The following is a 19,386-nucleotide window of genomic DNA, read 5'->3' on the forward strand; positions in this document are numbered from 1 at the left end:
AAAAGTCTGCAAGGTGTTTTAATATAATTTATTTCCTTTCATTATTTAATATATAAGCAATAATGATATATATTTATATTTATATTGTACATATTATATATATTAAATATTGATATTATATATTGAGTGCAATGTATTTTTTCCGCTCATAAAATGCATAAAATATACAAAACACAAAACAAGAAAAATAAACAAAACCAATGCTTCTAGGTGCAGCGGTGGAAGTTGAAGCTGATTTGATGAGTCGTACTGACACACCACCTATCCCGCCACCCATCTTCTCTATACGAAGCAGGCCCGAAACAAGCAATGCCACAAGGAAGGTGTGTGCAGAAGATCGAGAGAGCTAATTTGATAACATGACGATAACGATGATGATGATGATGATGATGATGATGATGATGATGATGATGATGATGATGATGATGATGACGACAACCAGAAACACGACACTAACACAATTTTTTGTTTTTGTTACAGGGCTGGCTGTGGGCTGTAGCAGAAGAGGGAAACACAAACACTGATGGTAACCTTGCACACACATGCGTGCGGACACAAACAAACACCTCACACCAACTCTTACATGCACACACTCACACACACTCATTCTCACAAGCACCCACAGATGCACACATAGACACACACACACACACACACACACAGACGCACACACACACACACACACACACACACACACACACACACACACATACACACGTATATCAGTCTCTCAAAAGTAAGAAAGAGGTTTATGTTCCATTGCAGGATGGAACCAAAATGGCGGCACTCCCCTCCAGCCCTTTGCAGTACTAAGTCGAGAGTCTCTTGAGCCACAGAGCAAGGCGGCCATGAAATTAGCTGCTCCCTCGCTGCTCAATGACTACTGTAAGAGACCAGCACCAGGCTGCTTTGTTATGTCACCTGTCCTTGCACCCGACCATAATACACACACCATTTTCCTTTAGAACTGTCTTGCACTGGGCAATGATACACACTTCATGTTACTTTAAAACTGCCTTGCACTGAGCCATAGTACACAAGCCATGTTCCTTTAGAACTGTCCCTGCATCGGACCATAATACAGACACACTATGTTCCCTTAAAACTGTCCCTGCACTAGACCATAATACACACTGTGTTCCTTAAAAATAAGCCTTGATATTGACGATTGGTCTACATGTAAGGTGTGCTTTATTAATCCTAGGAGGTAAATTAGGTTGATATACCATGTGTAAAACCGGTCAACAGTTCACATGCCGTTCACAGTCTTGTTTATGACACAGTAGTATTGGGGAGTGTTTCTCGGCTTCTCGAAGTCCCACACCATAGTTTCAGTGGTCTAACTGAAAGAAAACGTAGAATCACCACAGAACAGAACCGACATAAGAGTTCATCTTCAGCAAGCAGGAAATGTGCTTGAGGGCCACTGTTAGTCACTTATTCCTACCAACGAGACTCTTGAGAACCATGACACAAACACCTACACCCACACCCACACACTACCAAACACCTATTGTATATTTAAACAATACGTGTTTTGAGGTTATTCATTTGGGTACAAACGCATTTATTTACTGGGTTTGTTTTCCTCTTTATAAAAAATAATAATTGTATATTTCAACAATACGTGTTTTGAGGTTATTCAATTGGGTACAAACACATTTATATCCTGGGTTTATTTTCCTTTTTTCAATCTCTCTATTTACAGACTCAAACCTCCTGGCCTGTAGCTGTACTGGTTTGATCGCCCTGGCCCTGGGCTCAGACGTCTATCTGTGGAACTCAGAAACACAGTCCCTGGAGGGCCACATGCACCCAGGACCAGGCCCAGCCCCACTCACCCTGCCAGCGAGGGCCGGTCGGCCGAGGCAGGCCATCTCCTCTCTCTGCTGGAGTGGAGACGGTAGACTGCTAAGCATTGGGACCAGGCAGGGGCTGATACAGGTTAGGATCATTTAGGATCATCTAGGATCATTAACGATCATTAGGACCATTTTGCATGTCAAAGCACTTTTACAAACCTTGTTGTAAAAGGGGGCTACATATATATAGTGTATTTTCATTATTCTCCTCCTTGTTGAAAATAGAATATGCACAATCCTCTTTGGTAGCAGGGCGGGTAAGGGGCCGTAAACCGACTTCTGAAAGTGGTTTTTGGTCTCTGGTGTCAACCTTGTGACGTGTTTTTGTCTCTTGTGACTGCGCAGCTGTGGGATGTAGAGACAAAGTTTACCCTGGGGTTTCTGAGGTCGCATCTGTCTGGGGTGGGCGCACTTTCCTGGAAGCAGAACCTTCTCAGCAGGTTAGAGTATTCGTGTGCACGTGTGTAGATGCATGTGTGTGGGTGCTTGTGCATATGAACGTGAGACATATTTTGTGCATTGTGTTTTTCTTTTCATCTTTTTTCTTTTAACCATATCCTATCACAGTTCCGATACGCCAAATGTTTTAGCTTCAAATGTTCTCTGAAACCAATTCTGTCACAAAGATGCTACACTACGATAGTCATTTAAAAAGACTTCTTTTGCTCGTTGTTATTTGTTACACAGTTCCTGACTATGTCACATGGTGAGGTTTCACAATAATCCCATCCTCACCATATGCCCCCCCCCCCCCCCCCCCCCCCCATCATCGATGAAGTGGGTCTGTTCTGGGACGCATCCACCACCACGACCCGCGGGTCCGCTCAGCCCTGGTGGGCGCGGCGTTGCAGCAGGGCAGCGTGTGCAGTCTGCAGTGGTCCCCCCGAGAGGACCGGCTGGCCAGTGGCTCCAAGGACGGCCATCTCTCCGTCTGGGACGGGGACGTAGCAGCAGGCAAGACGTCCAAGCTGCTGCGACCTCCACTGGTGACAATGAATCAGCCCAGCGCCGTTAAGGTGAGGCCCTGAAGGAGAGCCAGAGGCACTAGGGAGCCGGCTGGTGGAGTCATGACTTGATTTTTGTTTTTGGTTTTTATATGTTTGTGGATGTGTGTGGCCCAGATTTATCAAACATTCTGTCATAATAATAAAACTTGTTTTTTACTTCTTCTGCCCTCAAAGATGTGCATTTTAGCTTGAGTGGATATTCTTTCTCTATTCTCCCAGTGCATGTGTGTAGTGAGCTAGCCCATGCTAATGATGATTTAAGCATGAAACAATGATAAATACACCTCTTTTTGCTGGGATTCATGTCTTACTATAATCTTAGTTCATGCATATCTCTCTGAATGCGTGTGGGGTTGTCTGTATGCGTGTGTGTGTGTGTGTGTGTGTGTGTGTGTGTGTGTCTGAATGTGTGTGTGTCTGAATGTGTGTGTGTGTGTGTGTGTTTGTGTGTGTCTGATTGTCTGAATGTGTGTGTGTCTGATTGTCTGAATGTGTGTGTGTCTGAATGTGTGTGTGTGTGTGTGTGTGTGTGTGTGTCTGATTGTCTGAATGTGTGTGTGTCTGAATGTGGGTGTGTGTGTGTGTGTGTTTGTGTGTGTCTGATTGTCTGAATGTGTGTGTGTCTGATTGTCTGAATGTGTGTGTGTCTGAATGTGTGTGTGTGTGTGTGTGTGTGTGTGTGTGTGTGTGTGTGTCTGTGTGTGTGTTGTGTATCCACACATATTTATGTGTGTACAGGCGATGGGATGGTGTCCGTGGCAACGGAATGTGATTGCTACAGGAGGAGGCTGGCGGGACGGAGAGCTGAGAATATGGGACACCCAATCAGCCTCATGCGTCAACTCTTACGCAACAAAATCCCAGGTAGACACATGAGACATATGAGGAAAATATAAAACCAAGTTTGTGGATGATTCTGGGCATTCACTTGACACATACATTAGTGTGTATTGGTGTATATGTATACGGAGATTGGTGAAGAGTTCCAGGAAATACTTTGATTAACTTGCTCCTATCCTGACCCTTGCCTCTGTATTGTGTATAGACATATTTTCTGCATATTTTTGTAGTTGTACTTTTCTGTTCTCAATTGCTATTGAATTTACCATCCAGGATCAAAAAAGTAGCATCTTTATCTTATCTGATCAACATTCAATTTGATGCAGCTGAGCGCTTCTCTTCAGATCTGTTCCCTGCTGTGGGCAGAGGAGAAGAGGTCTCTGGTGTGTGGTCACGGTCTTCCCCACCACAACATCAGCTGCTGGGCTGCTGACCATCCAACCTCCCTGGACAGGAGCCACCAGCTGAAAGGTAGGGAGAACCTGGTCCATGTTCTGATCGACAGCCCAGACCCACTAATGGCTTGTCTCAGGGTCCTAGTTGGACATTTGGTGGATGAGACCTCCTCTGAGGTAAGATATCCAAAACTCATTGAGGAATCAAAAAACACACTTTTATTGTTTGTTCTTCCAGGTCACACAGACCGAGTCCTGCACTTGGCCCTGAGTCCAGGCTCTGCTTCCAGGCTTTTCTCTGCCGGAGCAGACGAATGTTTTCACGTCTGGAGCCTGTATACCTCCACTAGGCACACAGCTCTTCCCCTGAGAGGAGAGCTCACTGTCGAGGAGGCAGACCTCAAACTGCATGGCGCTACCAGGACTTCTGTTGACACAAGTACTTTATTATTGGGGCTGACTTAACAAAACCATACTTCCAAGCATTGACTGCAACACTTGAAAGCATATCACATGGATACAAACTAATTTGCGAAGGGCATGCACATGATAATGTGTATGCCTCCCTGCTTTGGAACACAAACAGGAATGCTAAACTAAGCTAAGCTGTATCATGCTGTGGGAGATGTGGAACCACATGAACCAGACTGGAACATGCAAAGTCTGACCAGAAGAACCTCTCTCGGGAGGTCCAAACCAAGAACCTCATGGTGTGGGCCTTGCAGAGTTCATTTATAGTGGACGGGTTCTGATGCTTGCAGCCCCATGTCCTGACAAAATGGATGCTATTTATTATCTGTACGTAAACAATTACGAGTGGTCATAAGCGTAATAAGCGATAAAGCCATTCATTTTGTTGTTTTGTATTTTTTGTATTGTTCTGTTAGTCTGTCAAAATAAACTCTGTATTCTCGTACTTGTAAAATAAATGTGTGTTTGAAGGGTGCTATATCAATCAACCTGCCTTGCTAGAGCTTGGCCTTGTCTTACATAGACCAGGAAATGCCATTTAGAAAAAAAAAAACATTTATCACACCAACATCATGATGTTGGTGTGATAACAAAGGATGTTTGTGTGTGTGTGTGTGTGTCTGTCTGTGTGTGTGTGTGTGTGTGTGTGTGTGTAGGTGCACGTGTTTGTGTGTGTGTGTGTGTGCCTGTCAGTTGGCGTTTCAAATTAGGCGAACAACATCGACTGGGACGCAACTGTGACGCAAAACGTAGAAAAACGTTTTGCAAGAGAAACTCGACTAGCCAAACCACAGGCCCTAACTCCGGCTAACCCTAAAATGTTACTGTTACTTTGGTAACAGTGATAAAATGCCATAGAATACTATGTTGACAATTATATAAGACAAAAAAACACGTTTAAAACTAAATAAAAGTGGTTTTGGGTTCACTGGCATTTTAACAAACTCTGTCCCAAGTGCTGCTGATATACATTTACCTTTTGTCTGGGAAAGTGATAAAGCCATGAAAGGCTTTTTTTTTTGGTGTAGTCTGTTTTTGATGTTTGTCTGTACATGTAAAGCACTAAATGAAATTTTTGTTTCGAAGGGTGCAATATGAATAAACCTGCCTCGCTACAGCCTTGCCCTGCCTTATATCATTGCACATCTTTGTTGACTCTTCGTGTCCAATTGTGAGTTGAGTGTCCTAGAAATGTCCAGGAAATGCCTTTTAGAAAATAAACAAACATCCTGCTGTGGGTGTGATATCAACGGATGTATTTCTAAATTATACTTAGATGATATCGGATTCTTGATGGATAAGGATGTCAGAACTGTGGTTGCATGCTGAGTGCAAAATTATACTTTGCTTACGTGCGTCCATACACCACCACACCGGATCGCCACTGCATATAACTGTGTATGTGATTAGTTGAGGACACACCACAGCTGCCTTATCGCTGGTTTTAGAATCACAGATGAGTAGCTAAGAAAAGTTTGGAACAAATTGGACCGTTTTCTCTTTGAGGTTACTAAAATGTTTCTAGAATAAAGCCACAAAAACGTCTGTAAGAAGCTATGAAGAGATGTGTTTATGCTCTCATATGAAATTCAGTACTTGGTTGGATATGGTCTGGTCTCAATATTTTTTAATACAATATACGTGGCTTGTCTAGATAAAGCACATACTCTGCAGCGGCACTGCTGTTCAGCCAGTTAACCAACCCATCTCACCAGGTGATCAGATGTGGTCATGCTTATTGGTTGATCCCCATGAAATGTAATCAGTTGAGATAAAGGCCCCTGTCAAAGGTAATCACCACTGGTAGGACAACCTATAGCGGACCACTTGATTCAAAATGCTAGCTGGATGGGGAAAAGGAATATTGCCGTTAGAGGAATAAGGCCAAATGTTTGCTTTCTAACAACAAATATATGTTTTGATTAAATTTGATCACTCTTTCAATGTACCAAATCACAAAAAAATCAAAGTATATTCAACTTGAGATGGGCATATGTCATAGTTATGATCGTCATTTTAACTTCAATAGTTAGAGTTTCATTCATTTTGAAATCATTTTCACACCTGACGTTTGTGGTTGAATTGCATTTTAATAAGGGCCAGAGTAGGCTACTTTGTAATTTGTGTTGTATTGTGTAGAAATATCGACCAAACGATTGTTCTATAGAGAGGAGGGCTGCTGCCAGCCAGTATTCACCGCTCTCACACAGGACTCATACCAGGGATCACGTCTTTTGTACCCTACACCAAAGATCAGGTTGTTTGGTACATCACAAAACAAATCATATGCTTTTTTTCATTAATTTCAGAAATATTTAGAAGAAAAGCCACAGTAATGCGCAATATATATTTGAATTTTTTTTTATCATCAATGATGTTTAATGTTCCCTGACTGTTGTAACTCTGTCTTGCTTGGATTTGAATAAACTTCAAGCAAGATAAAGAGATTCTTCCTTCTTTTGGTTAGGTTTGCTCTTTTAATATAGCACAGTAATGGTATTAGTTGTATGTGTGTGCGTGTGTGTGTGTGTGTGTGTTTCATGTTGCCAATATCAACCACACATGCAGTCTCGAAGGCGCGTGCATATATACATCCAAGTCTGAGCATTGTTTCTCTTCGTGGTTGGACCACATCCTTTGAACTCGCCATAAAAGAAATGCCCGAAACTTCTTGTGTGTTTCAGTAGGCCTAGGGCCTTTATTCTAGCAACAGAAACAAACTGTGTTCATAATTTCATTTATATGAAAGAGGGTTTTAAAATATACTAAGAGGCCGTAGTCCTACAGGAAGTGACCTTTTGCCCCAGACTTGAAAAACGGTGTTTACACACCTTAAGGCCCAAATTTCCATCTCCATCCCACAGAAAATGGGCTGTTTTAGGACCATTTCATCTACAGTTGGAGGTCATGCCCCAGTCATTCTTGGCTCAAATCATTTAGGCTCACAATAATGTTGTTTTTTTACATCTTCATGTGAACTCTAAGAAAGGGATTACATCACTTCCGGTTGGTCTGGAACCAAATTGATAATCTTGTATGTCCTTTAGGCCCTCTTCCATATGAAAAAATACCCCATGTATTTTGCTCATTCCCAAATGCAACAGAACCCTAGATCACCCACCAAATCAGTCACTTCCGGTTGGGTTATAGCCTCCAAACATTACATTTTAGTGGAGTTGAATGCCCTCATTCATATACAAGTGGTAGGGAGTACCCTAGTGAGTGAGTGTGGATGGTATCAATGCGCACATGTTAGACTAACCATCTCCACACACACTCAGGGAGAGATCTCCTGCAAAGCAACATGGAGCACCAGCGCCATGTATCATTATCTGCAAACTGTACAATGAACAAACTGAATGAATGTCTTTCAACCCCACAACCTTGTGTTTGGAGGAGCCCAGTAAAAGTCACCTAGGTGGAGTGTAGCATTGACATAGTTCTTGTGATTCGTTGTAAAATGATACTTGCAGGCGCATGCATGGGCACATCAAAGTGTAAGTATGTTTATCTCTTTGTGGTTGAACAACATCCTTCGAACTGGCCATATAAGCAACTCATTCTGGATCTTGTGTTACAGTACCGCCTTTATTTTAGCATCAGAAACAAGCTATGGCGCGTTCATTGCTAGCTCTTGCTAAAACCTTGTGTTTCATCCTCCATGTCCAGTCATGTAAGTAGAACACCAAATGTTCTGCATTACTTTTCTTCTGGATTGATTTTCTATTTAGTCATTGAGGTGGAGCATCTTGGATGGCTATAGGCAGAGTCAGTCACGAGCTAAGCGTCCCTGTTAAGATACAAATAATCCCGGCAAAAGTTGTATTGTTTTTGTACGGATAACTATATCTTTCAGCTGTGCTGTGTTCAACCACAGGTGCTTGTGGCGAGGCTGAGATCATCGGAGGGAAGAAGGTGAAGGCTCATTCTCTGGCCTACATGGCTCTCCTGTATAACAGCAAAGGAAATCCTGTCTGCGGAGGAACCCTCCTCTCTCCCAAATGGGTGCTTTCCGCGGCCCACTGCATGAAGTAGGGATTTCGTCATATTATTCATCCAATAATACACTTCTGCTTATTACCACATGAATAATGTTTGTTGTTGGTAGAAGCTGTAGGTAAGAAGCTGTAGGCTTGTAGGTATGATTTGCGAGCTATCATTTGGGTGTTATATGTGCAAAATCCCATAGCCATCCTTCTGCTGTTGATGAGTGAAACACTGAGAATGTATTTTCTGGTTGACAGGGGGCCTTCTTCAGAATGACACTATTCAGATATAAGGCCGCTCCCTGCTAATTTCTGCTCATCAAATTCTTGCCCTCCTTCTGCTCTCCTTACAAGTCTCAAATCTTACTATACACTACCTTAAGTATTTCTGTGGTTGAGGTGTGTGTACTATTACATGCTGTTGTTTGGTACTTATTAGTAAACCCTATTTTGGATTAGGTACGAAATAGCTACGGTGCGTCTTGGGGTGGACACCATTAAAAACAGCAAGACGGATGGATTTGTTCAGACCCGGAAGGTTGCAAATAATTACTCCCATCCTCGCTATGAAGCTGACACTAAAATCCATGATCTCTGGCTGCTTGAGGTCAGATAATAATAATATATTTTACTCATATTACATCCAACGCAAGGAGTGTATTTACCATGTGTTGTTGCACTATTGATGATAAAGGTTACTTTGTACTTTCTTCGGTTCAGCTCTGCCAAGAGGTGGAAGAGAACACGACCATAAAGTATTTGCCATTGGCAAATACAATCCCAGACCCCGACGAAGGTACCATATGTATGGTGGCTGGTTGGGGGATGGTCAACATTAAGATTAGAACCATGTCAGATGATCTGATGTCCGCCAATGTCACTGTTATCAAAAGGGAAACGTGCAAATTGACCAAATATAACAATACCAAGTATAACATCACTTCTGACATGGTATGTGCTGGAACTGTAGAAGAGAATCAGGAAGTTCGGGATACTTGTCAGGTAACTGCTGTTTGATTTTAATGAATCTATAATTTCAATATCAATATCGTCTATCAGAATCGGTAGGCTAAGAGGATTTGAATACATTCCTGTTGTTATCTTTTTCTCTACAGGGAGACTCTGGAGGACCTCTGATATGCAACGGTGTGCAAGTAGGAATCACTTCCTTTGGCATCGGCTGTGCCAATTGGACCAAGCCAGGAGTGTATACTTTCCTTTCCAAACAACACATTGACTGGATAAATGAGAAAATGAAGAAGAATTCTTCTGAGTAATATCCAACTCAATGATGTCAAAATGATGTTCAAATAATTGTTTCGATATACGAGATAATGTTGATTATTGGATGAAATGTGTGCTACACTCATCCCTCCGAGAAGAATGTATTTTATATGTACTTTTATAAGTAAAATCAATCAGGTAGTAAAAGTTATGCTATAGCAATATCTATGTATGTAAGTCATAATATTTAGGGGTTATTATTCATTTTTACTTGCTGTAAGGTTAACATAGATTGATAAGGAGTTCTAAACTCATAGTACAGCCAGGCCTTAGAAGGTCCATCTGCTCTAGCAATGTGTGAAAGGCTACTTCAGGACAAAGAGGGTGAGGTGACGTATGGCGTACAAGGCCGGATAACAACTTTTTATAAGGGAGGGTTCCAGTTGCAAAGCAGATGGAAGGAGACCCGAAAGGAGGAGTAAACCAACAGTATATTGTATATTGTATATTGTGGAGCTCAGAGATGACGGGATGGCTGTCACGCCGCCGACTCTCACGGGCGGAGGGACTGCCGAAACGTTTTGTCTCTTTTCTGCAGAACGTATGGATGTTTGTGTAAGCTTTTCAATAAATAATCTTAAATTCTGTTCACAGTGGGCAGTATCTGAATCAAGCCTTTAGCGGCATTCTTGGGAATTGAATGAACGATATTGAATGCAACATATCTTACAAAAAATTATACAAACTTTATGATAAGATTCCTACACATGTCCGGCACAACGAGTAATCAGTGCGCCTGCACAAGTTCCAAGGAGTACACAACCAGAGAACATTGGCAACATGGAATATTACGCTAGTTTCTGCGAAATATGCGAAATTTCTGCGAGAAATGTGTATTTTATTGTCATAATCTATATTCTGTTTAAGAAGAACCAAATGATATATCTTATTACACAACACGAATTTCCAACATCTGGAACCATGAGCTACGTTTTGTTCAGAAGACCCAACAGCCCCCAGTTCTCGCATATATCCATACGCACTTGTTTACGACCTATGGCCATTATTTCATTTTCTGTAACATGCACGCATAAAACCTGTATTTAATACATGAACATGTAATATGAACACAATATTCTTAACAACAACTGAAATGATAAACTCTTGGTTCCTGTGATAGGAGCGGGATGCTGTGATGAGGTACATACAATGTAAGCACAGTTCACGTAAAGGTTAATTTACACAAACCTAGATGAGGATTTATCACCAATAGTGCACTTTAGTCATTTATTAATCTAAAGATAAATGATTTAGTCGTCTTATACTCCAAACCATAGTGCACTCAAATTGTGTGTGGCAGTTGAGCTGCCTTAAACTTTTTTTTTTTTCATTAACTAGGTTTTGCTGACTAGGAAATAGACAGATATTCTCAGGTGCGCGGGACAGAACAGTGGGTGACTGCCAAGCCTTCCATTATTTTCGCAAATTATAGGGTGGGGCCAGTTTTACCCCTGTTGACCACTTTTATATGAATGAGGGCATTCAACTCTACTAAAAGGAAATGTTTGGAGGCTATAGCCCAACCGGAAGTAACATATTTGCTGGGTGATCTAGGATTCTGGTGCACTTGGGAATGAGCTAAAGACATGGGGTATTTTTTCATATGGAAGTATTAAAAAAAACAGCATTTTTGTGAGCCTAGAATGATTTGAGCTTAGAATGACAGGGGCCTCCAACTGTAGATGAAATGGTCCTTAAACAGCGGGCGTTTTTGGTTACCCATTTTCTGTGGAATGGAGATGGACTTTTGTGTAAACACAGCTAATCTGGGGACAAGTTTTTCCGGTCTGGGGCAAAAGGTCAAAAGGAGCCCGTACCTTATAAGATTCAATGAAGTTTATGTTTATTTTGCTCATAACTTTTTTTTCTTATGAAATAGAGGCCTGGTTCTCAGATATGCATGTTGGGTGGGTAGGGTAGGTCTGAGAACAACATCAGCTTCAATCTTCAATCAAAAAAAGCTGCTGGGTGAGGCGCCATGAGATGGAGCTTTTGCTGAGGCTTTGTGAGTCACTTCTTGGAGGGCTGTGGCCCTCAAATTGAGAATTGTATTTTTCGAGACCATTTTTTATAAAGAAGGGACCCCAGGCCTATAGTTCACTTTTTAATGTCCTTTACCCCTATGTCACCCACTCATTGCATCACTTCCTGTAGCACTACAGCTTCCAAAGACCAGCCTTCTCCACACACACTCAGGCAGAGATCTCCTACATGACAACATGGAGCCCCAGCGCCATGTATCATTGTGTCCTTGTGTTTGAGGGAGCACAGTAAAGGTCACACATAGATGGAGTGTGTCATGTAGCATGGACATTGTTACATTGTGGTTCTGTGTTAAACAATACTTGTGGGTGCATGCAATTGCACATCGAAGTGTGAGAATGTTCCATTGTGGTTTGACCACATCCTTTGAACTGGCCATATAAGAAACTCATGCTGTCTCTTGTTTCTCTGTGTTTCCTTGATTTGAGCATCAGAAACAAGCTATGGCACGTTCATGGCTAGCTCTTGTTAAAACCTTGTGTTTGGTCCTCCATTTCCAGTCATGCAAGTAGAACACTACATGTTATGTATTTAATTTCTTGCGTATTTATTTTGGATTGATAAACAATTTACTATTTAGTCGTTAGTGTTAGGGAACAGAACGCGGAGACCCAAGTGCTGGACACAGCGAGGCGGAGACAGGGCAAGGGCAACGGGATTTATTGACACAAGCAAGGCGGGTAGTCAGGCAGGCGGGGGGTCAGGTAACGGGCGGGCGATTGGGTAGGCAAGGGCTCAGCGATCGACGGGTATTCAGGCAGGCGAAGGTCCGATAACGGGTAGGCAGGCAGGCGGAAGGAGAACTAGAGAGGGGGAGAGGGGATTACCAAGGGAGCAAGGAATCGGGGCAAGAATTGAACAAGAGCTGGTAGGGCGATACTAACTTCTCCCTACCAGTAAACGACGAACTGGCGCCGGCAGAATGGAAATCCCCGACTGAAGTAGGGTACGGTGATTGGAATATTACCGGCAGGTGCGTCGAGGGGATGAGGCCCAGAAGCCACCGGCGGCCACTAGGTGGGGGTGTTGGACCGCATAGCAGGACGTAGCGCGACAGTTAGAGCACCTAGCTCAAGGATGCCAACAGGCCGGGTTCAAACCCAAAACCTTTCGTCCAGGATGAAAACATCCCTGTTAAGAATTAAGAATAATCCTGGACAAACTTGTATTGTATTTGTATGGATAACGGATATCTTTCAGCTGTGCTGTGTTTAACTACAGGTGCTTGTGGCGAGGCTGAGATCATTGGAGGGAAGAAGGTGAAGGCTCATTCTCTGCCCTGCATGGCTCTCCTGTATAACAGCGAAGGAATTCCTGTCTGTGGAGGAACCCTCCTCTCTTCCAGATGGGTTCTGACCGCGGCCCACTGCATAAAGTAGGAATTTCACCACATCATTCATCCAATAATACACTTCTGCTTATAATCATATGAACAATGTTTGGTTTTGGTTGGTCGTAGCTGTAGTTAAGAAGCTGTATGCTAAGGGGCTTTAGGTACGATTTAGGAGCTATCCTTTGGGTTTGAATTGTAAGAGATGCCATAGTCATCCTTCAGCTGTTAGTGAGTGAAACACTTAGAATATATTTTCTGATTGACTGGGGGCATTCCTCAGTATGAGGCTAATTTCTGACCAATCAGGGCTTTGATTGGTTTGAGGAATTAATATTGCGTGTCCATCACAGGTGCATTAATGTGAACGCAGCATTCTCAATGGCTGAAATGGAGGGAGGGAGCAGAATTATTGAGCTTTAATTTTTTTTTCCATATCTTGCCCTCTTCTGCTCTTTTCTGCTATCTCCCGCTCTCAAACGTTCAGTCTCAAAGTCTCTAGTATCAAATCTTACTATACACTATCTTTAGTATTAGGCTTTGTTGTGTAATATTACATACCGTTGTTTGGTATTCATTAGTTAACCCTATTTTGGATTCTTTAACAGCATATCTAAGGTGCTTCTTGTGGTGGACACCATTAAAAAAAGCAAGACGGATAAATCTGTTCAGGTCCGAAAGGTTGCAAAGCATTACCCCCATCAAGCCTTTAACAATACCACATTTGTCCATGACATCCAGCTGCTTAAGGTGAGCCAATTACTGTGTGATTAATACTGATATCTCATCCAACACAAGGAGTGTTTACCATGTGTTGTTGCAGCATTGATGGTAAATGTTGCTTTGTACTTTCTTTGGTTCAGCTCGAAGAAGAGGCGAAGCCGACCAAGGCCGTAAAGTATTTGCCATTGGCCAATGTAATCCCAGACCCCAAGGAAGGAACCAAATGTGTGGTTGCTGGTTGGGGGGCCGTCAGCCTCAAGAAGCTCAAAATGTCGGATGTCCTTATGTCCGCCGATGTCAATGTTATCAAAAGAGAAACGTGCAACTCAACTCAGTATTACAATTCAAACCCTGTCATCACTCCTGACATGGTATGTGCTGGAAAACTAGGAAAGAAAAAAAAAGGTTCCTGGAAGGTAGGCTTAACTATTAATCTTCATTATCTATATTGTAAATCATACCACTCAGGGTATTTCAGACTGAGCCACCTGCTCAACTTCCAATGAGAAATGCTTCACCACTATGAATATTTTTGCGCCATTAATTCGACCACTTGATTCGAGACTTGAAAGAGTCTTCTTTGCATGGTGGTTGCATATCTATATATTGCCTATATAAAAAACTGATATTCCTTAAATATATTGTGTAGGATAGGGAGGGTCCTAGCCTACTTGCCGACGAATTTCAATATATTCATGTCGTCATTTTTTCTCTATAGGGAGACTCTGGAGGACCTCTGATGTGCAATGGTGCGCAAATAGGAATCACTTCGTTTGGCAACAAAACCAAACCTGGAGTGTATACCTTCCTTTCCAAACAAAACATTGCCTGGATAAAGGATACAATGCAGAAATCTTAGTTATTCTGAAACATTTGCAACTCAATGTCAAATTGAACCTCACTTTAATGTTTTATTTGGGATAATGATCAGATTTGGATGACATGTGCGCTATACTCAATAGTTTTTGATGCAATAATAAAATAATAAAAGATACAAGTTGCTCAATTTGGACAGTCCTAAATTTTTCGGGAAACTATTAAATGTGTGATGGATCCAACCCCAACTGTACTTTGTGCCTTTTTGAGATAACGCTTAGAGTGACCGGTATTGGAAAAAGGCAACTGCAGCATGGTTCAACATAAAATCCCTTTTGGTCCAACATCCTTTTCGGGAATGGGGACCCATTTGGAGTAAGCCAGTTATGGCCTTCCAACAGGAATAAAAAACCAACAGTTCTAAAGGTTTTTAATGAGTAGTTACGTAACTTAGTAACTGACTAGAAAAAGATCAAACTAGTCACTACCCTTATGCTTCACACATCTAACTAATGACAAACACACACACACACACACACACACACACACACACACACAGAAGGTTAGACCAGCCATCTCCACACACACACTCAGGGAGAGATCTCCTGCCTGGCAACAAGGGGCACCAACGTATCATTATCTGCAAATCGTACAATAAACCGGCTTTCAACACCACCACCCTGTGTCCTTGTGTTTGAGGGAGCACAGTAAAATAACCCATAGGTGGAGTGCGTCAGCCACCAGGGTGACATGTAGCATGGACATTGTTACAGTATGGTTCTGTGTTAAACAATACTTGCAGACACATGCATGTGCACATCCAAATGTGAGACCTTTTGTTCCATTGTGGTTGGACCACATCCTTTGAACTGGCCCTATAAGAAACTCATGCTGCATCTTGTGTTTCAGTATCGTCTTTATGTGAGCATCAGAAACAAGCTATGGCGCGTTCATTGCCAACTCTTGTTACAACCTTTTGTTTGGTTCTCCATATCCAGTCATGTAAGTAGAACACTACATGTGCTGTATTACATTTATTGCCTATTTATTTTCGATTGATAAACAATTTACGATTTATTCATTTTGTTAGAGCATCTTGCTCAAGGATGCCAACCGGCTGGTTAAAAACATCCCTGTTAAGATATAATAATAATCATGGAAAAACGTATATTGTTTTTGTACCGATAACGGATACCTTTAACCACAGCTACTTGCGGGGAGGCTGAGATTATCGGAGGGAAGAAAGTGAAGGCTCATTCTATGCCCTACATGGCTCTCCTGCTGAACAGCAAAGGGGAGCCCGTCTGCGGAGGAACCCTCCTCTCTTCCAGATGGGTGCTGACCGCGGGCCACTGTGTTGAGTAGGGATTTAATTACATCGTTCATCACAAATCATTCATCCAATAATACACTTCTGCTTATAATCACATTAACAATATTTGTTGTTGGTTGTAGCTGTAGGTAAGGGGCTGTAGGATGAGGGGCTCTAGGTACAATTTAAAATCATTTGGGTGTAATTAATGAGAAAAGCCATAGCCAATGCCATTCTTTAACTGTTAGTGAAACGTGGTTGACTGGGGGCCTTCCTCTGTATGAGACGATTTCGATTTTTTTAACTTCTGACCAATCGGAAATCCTCTTCCCTGAATGGTTCAAGGAAATCATCTTGCTTGTTTATCACAGGTACATGAATGTGAACTCAACATTCTGAAGGGTGGAAATGTAGGGAGGGGGCGGGGGCAGCAATTATTTTCTTCTGCTCTCAAATCTCCAATTGTACTATACACCACCTCGAATATTGCTGGGCTTGAGCTTGGCTTTTTCCTATTGCTGTTTTGGTATTTCTTAGTTAAACTTGTTTTGTAATATTTTACAGTATAACCATGGTGCACCTTGGGGTGGACTCTATTAAGAAGAGCCAGAAGGATAAGTCTGTTCAGGTCAAGAAAGTTTTAAAGCCTTACCCTCATGAACGTTTTAACTGGGACAAGAAGGTCAATGATCTCCAGCTAATAAAGGTGAGCTAATTACTGTGTGATTAATACTAATATCACACCCAACTTAAGGATTGTGTGTGTATGGTTTTGGGCACGGGCGAAGCAAGCAGCCGCCCGGGGAGGCCGTTTTTCATGACATATTGGGGGCGGTACGAGCACTTAATATGTATAGGATCTGCGCCGCGAAGCGGTTTTCTGTTATCTATCATATCGATTTTTGGGGAATTGGCAAATTGGCGCCCTCTGCCAGGCCCGCCGCTCCGTATACGCAGAGTACGCAGAGTGCGTAGGGCACCAAGTACCTGGGGGGGGGGGGGGGGGGGCACCAAAAATTATGGTTTGTAAAAAAAATAATAATAAAAAAAAATTATTACATTATTGAATTTAAAAAATATATAAATTAGTTATGAAGAGGCCCACCGTTGTTTTTTCTTAATTGCATAACCTATCACTCAATTTCGGCAATTATATGTTTTTACCTAATATATAAAAAGAGGCTCCCCTTCCCCCCCCCCCGGCCCTGCCCTCTGCAGCTGCAGTCGCCCCTGCTTGCAGAGAAGGTGCTTGCACACCGCCGCGCGGCAACTCGCCGCCTCCATTAATTTCAATGAGGGAAGGGCGGCAGAGGGGAGGCGGTTACAAAAGCGGCTGAAATACAGGAAGCGGTTGCCGCCCACGTGAACGCACACAGATTTTGCCCTACCGCTCAGCTTTCCCCGTGTTGAAACTTTCGGCGTCAGCCTCCCGGTGGCGGCAGCAACAGAGCAGCCGCTTTTAAAAACGCCTGGGCCTTCACACCGCCGCGCTGAACCCTCCGGCAGTGAGGCGGTTATCAGGGCGGGGGGGGGGATCAACTGTAGAGCAATACTCTAATGGAAGTCAATTGAGTCTCGCCCGGGGTGTAATTCAATGTAGAACCACCACTGTGTATACCCATTGTTGTTGCAGCATTGATGGTAAATGTTGCTTTGTACTTTCTTTCGTTCAGCTCGAAGAAGAGGCGAAGCCGACCAAGGCCGTAAAGTATTTGCCATTGGCCAATGTAATCCCAGACCCCAAGGAAGGAACCAAATGTGTGGTTGCTGGTTGGGGGGCCGTCAGCCTCAAGAAGCTCAAAATGTCGGATGTCCTTATGTCCGCCGATGTCAATGTTATCAAAAGAGAAACGTGCAACTCAACTCAGTATTACAATTCAAACCCTGTCATCACTCCTGACATGGTATGTGCTGGAACACTAGGAAAGAAATGGCTTAAGAAAAAAAAGGACACCTGTATGGTAGGCATTAGTTTTTTCATCATCTATATTGTAAATCGTAAAGCCCCGGGTAGTTTAGACTGAGCAAGCTGCTTGCTCAACTAGACCAAGTGAAGCTGGCTCAAATGAGAAATGCCTCATCACCATTTTCAATATTATTGCTCCATTGACTCAACAAGAGGGACTTGCAGGGAGTCTCCTTTGCGCGCTCATTGCAATGGCTCCCCTTACTGGTTCGGGTAGTAAACTACCATTTGTGTTAGGATATGATAGGAGTACGGACTGGTGTAATTTCTAGGTCCAGTCCCATTGTAACAGGGCTACTGTATCCCTAGGAAGTAAATCACTAAGTTATGTGTTTTGACAGCAAAGTGCCGCACACTGTGACTCCATTTTAATCAGGCCTTTTAATTTTATTTTGGTGGTATTATCACAATATTTCTTTAAGAACGGCCTAAAATACTGATATTGCTTCAATATATTGCATAGGATTCCGAAGAGCCCAATTGCCGATGATTTTCAATATATTCCTGTCGTCTTCTATTTTTCTACAGGGAGACTCTGGAGGACCTCTGATGTGCAACGGTGTGCAAATAGGAATCACTTCCTTTGGCGAAAGCTGCGGTGTTAAGACCAAACCAGGAGTGTATACCTTTCTTTCCAAAGCACACATTGCCTGGATAAAGAAAACAATGCGTAAATCTGAGTTCTTCTGAAACATCTGCAACTCATTGATGTCAAATTGAGCCTAATTTTATTGTTTTATTTGGGATAATGATGAGATTTGGATGAAATGTGTTCTACACTCAATAGTTTTGTTTGTCTATTAAAAGTTAATCGGTTTGGACAGTCCTAAATTCTTCTGCAAACTTTTAAATGTGTGAAAGATCCAACCCTGAGTGGAATTTGTGTCTTTTTGAGATAACAACCCAGTAGAGAATGGATCAGGGATCATTTGGAGTAACCAAGTAATGGACGACTCACAGGAATAAAAAACAGTTCTCAAGGTTTTTAATGAGAAAGTAACTGGCTAAAGTAAGCTTCACACAGTTAACTAATGACAAACACAAATACACACACACACACACGCACACACACACACACACACACACACACACAACTCCAATTGGCTTAGGATAGAAACGTTGTATGCCAGACATGTTTCATGTTATTAACTTATAAAATGTTCCTGCATTGTCCCTGACAAAAACAGCTAATTAATACATGTACAAATTAAAAAGGAATCCATCCGTGTTGTATTCACGTAGTAGGACTGATGGGCAAGAGGCCTCTGTATAATCGAAGCATGTGACGAGTATGCAAGTAGTTATTGCCACCACTAGATGGTGCTCTCCGTACGATTGAACTGTCATTTTT

The 19,386-nt window shown here is 42.4% G+C and overlaps 4 protein-coding genes across 4 annotated transcripts; all 4 read left to right on the top strand.

Annotated features, from left to right (window-relative positions):
* Positions 1-848: 848 nt before the first annotated feature.
* On the top strand, positions 849-4,856 carry LOC307087647 (cell division cycle protein 20 homolog B-like; the record flags this gene model as incomplete). The annotated part of the gene is made up of 8 exons (XM_079753273.1): positions 849-885; positions 1,709-1,944; positions 2,208-2,302; positions 2,641-2,878; positions 3,608-3,733; positions 4,054-4,180; positions 4,343-4,439; positions 4,751-4,856. 8 exons carry the CDS (start codon positions 849-851, stop codon positions 4,854-4,856), a joined length of 1,062 nt encoding a protein of 353 aa, XP_079609399.1.
* A 3,304-nt stretch (positions 4,857-8,160) lies between these two features.
* On the top strand, positions 8,161-10,412 carry LOC307080906 (granzyme K-like). The gene is made up of 5 exons (XM_079743871.1): positions 8,161-8,248; positions 8,453-8,606; positions 9,021-9,168; positions 9,282-9,563; positions 9,677-10,412. The coding sequence occupies exons 1-5, from the start codon at positions 8,188-8,190 to the stop codon at positions 9,836-9,838; spliced, it is 807 nt and encodes a 268-aa protein (XP_079599997.1). The 5' UTR covers positions 8,161-8,187; the 3' UTR covers positions 9,839-10,412.
* Positions 10,413-13,854: 3,442 nt separating this feature from the next.
* On the top strand, positions 13,855-14,816 carry LOC307078714 (granzyme K-like). The gene is made up of 3 exons (XM_079740657.1): positions 13,855-13,968; positions 14,082-14,357; positions 14,660-14,816. Exons 2-3 carry the CDS (start codon positions 14,211-14,213, stop codon positions 14,798-14,800), a joined length of 288 nt encoding a protein of 95 aa, XP_079596783.1. The 5' UTR covers positions 13,855-13,968; positions 14,082-14,210; the 3' UTR covers positions 14,801-14,816.
* An 867-nt stretch (positions 14,817-15,683) lies between these two features.
* LOC307078703 (granzyme K-like) lies at positions 15,684-18,866 on the top strand. Its single transcript, XM_079740645.1, has 5 exons — positions 15,684-15,759; positions 15,965-16,118; positions 16,634-16,775; positions 17,743-18,030; positions 18,564-18,866. The coding sequence occupies exons 1-5, from the start codon at positions 15,699-15,701 to the stop codon at positions 18,723-18,725; spliced, it is 807 nt and encodes a 268-aa protein (XP_079596771.1). The 5' UTR covers positions 15,684-15,698; the 3' UTR covers positions 18,726-18,866.
* The last annotated feature ends 520 nt before the right edge of the window (positions 18,867-19,386 follow it).

Source organism: Pollachius pollachius (genome assembly GCF_949987615.1).
Source record: "Pollachius pollachius genome assembly, chromosome: 1".
Classification (NCBI taxonomy): Eukaryota; Metazoa; Chordata; class Actinopteri; order Gadiformes; family Gadidae; genus Pollachius; species Pollachius pollachius.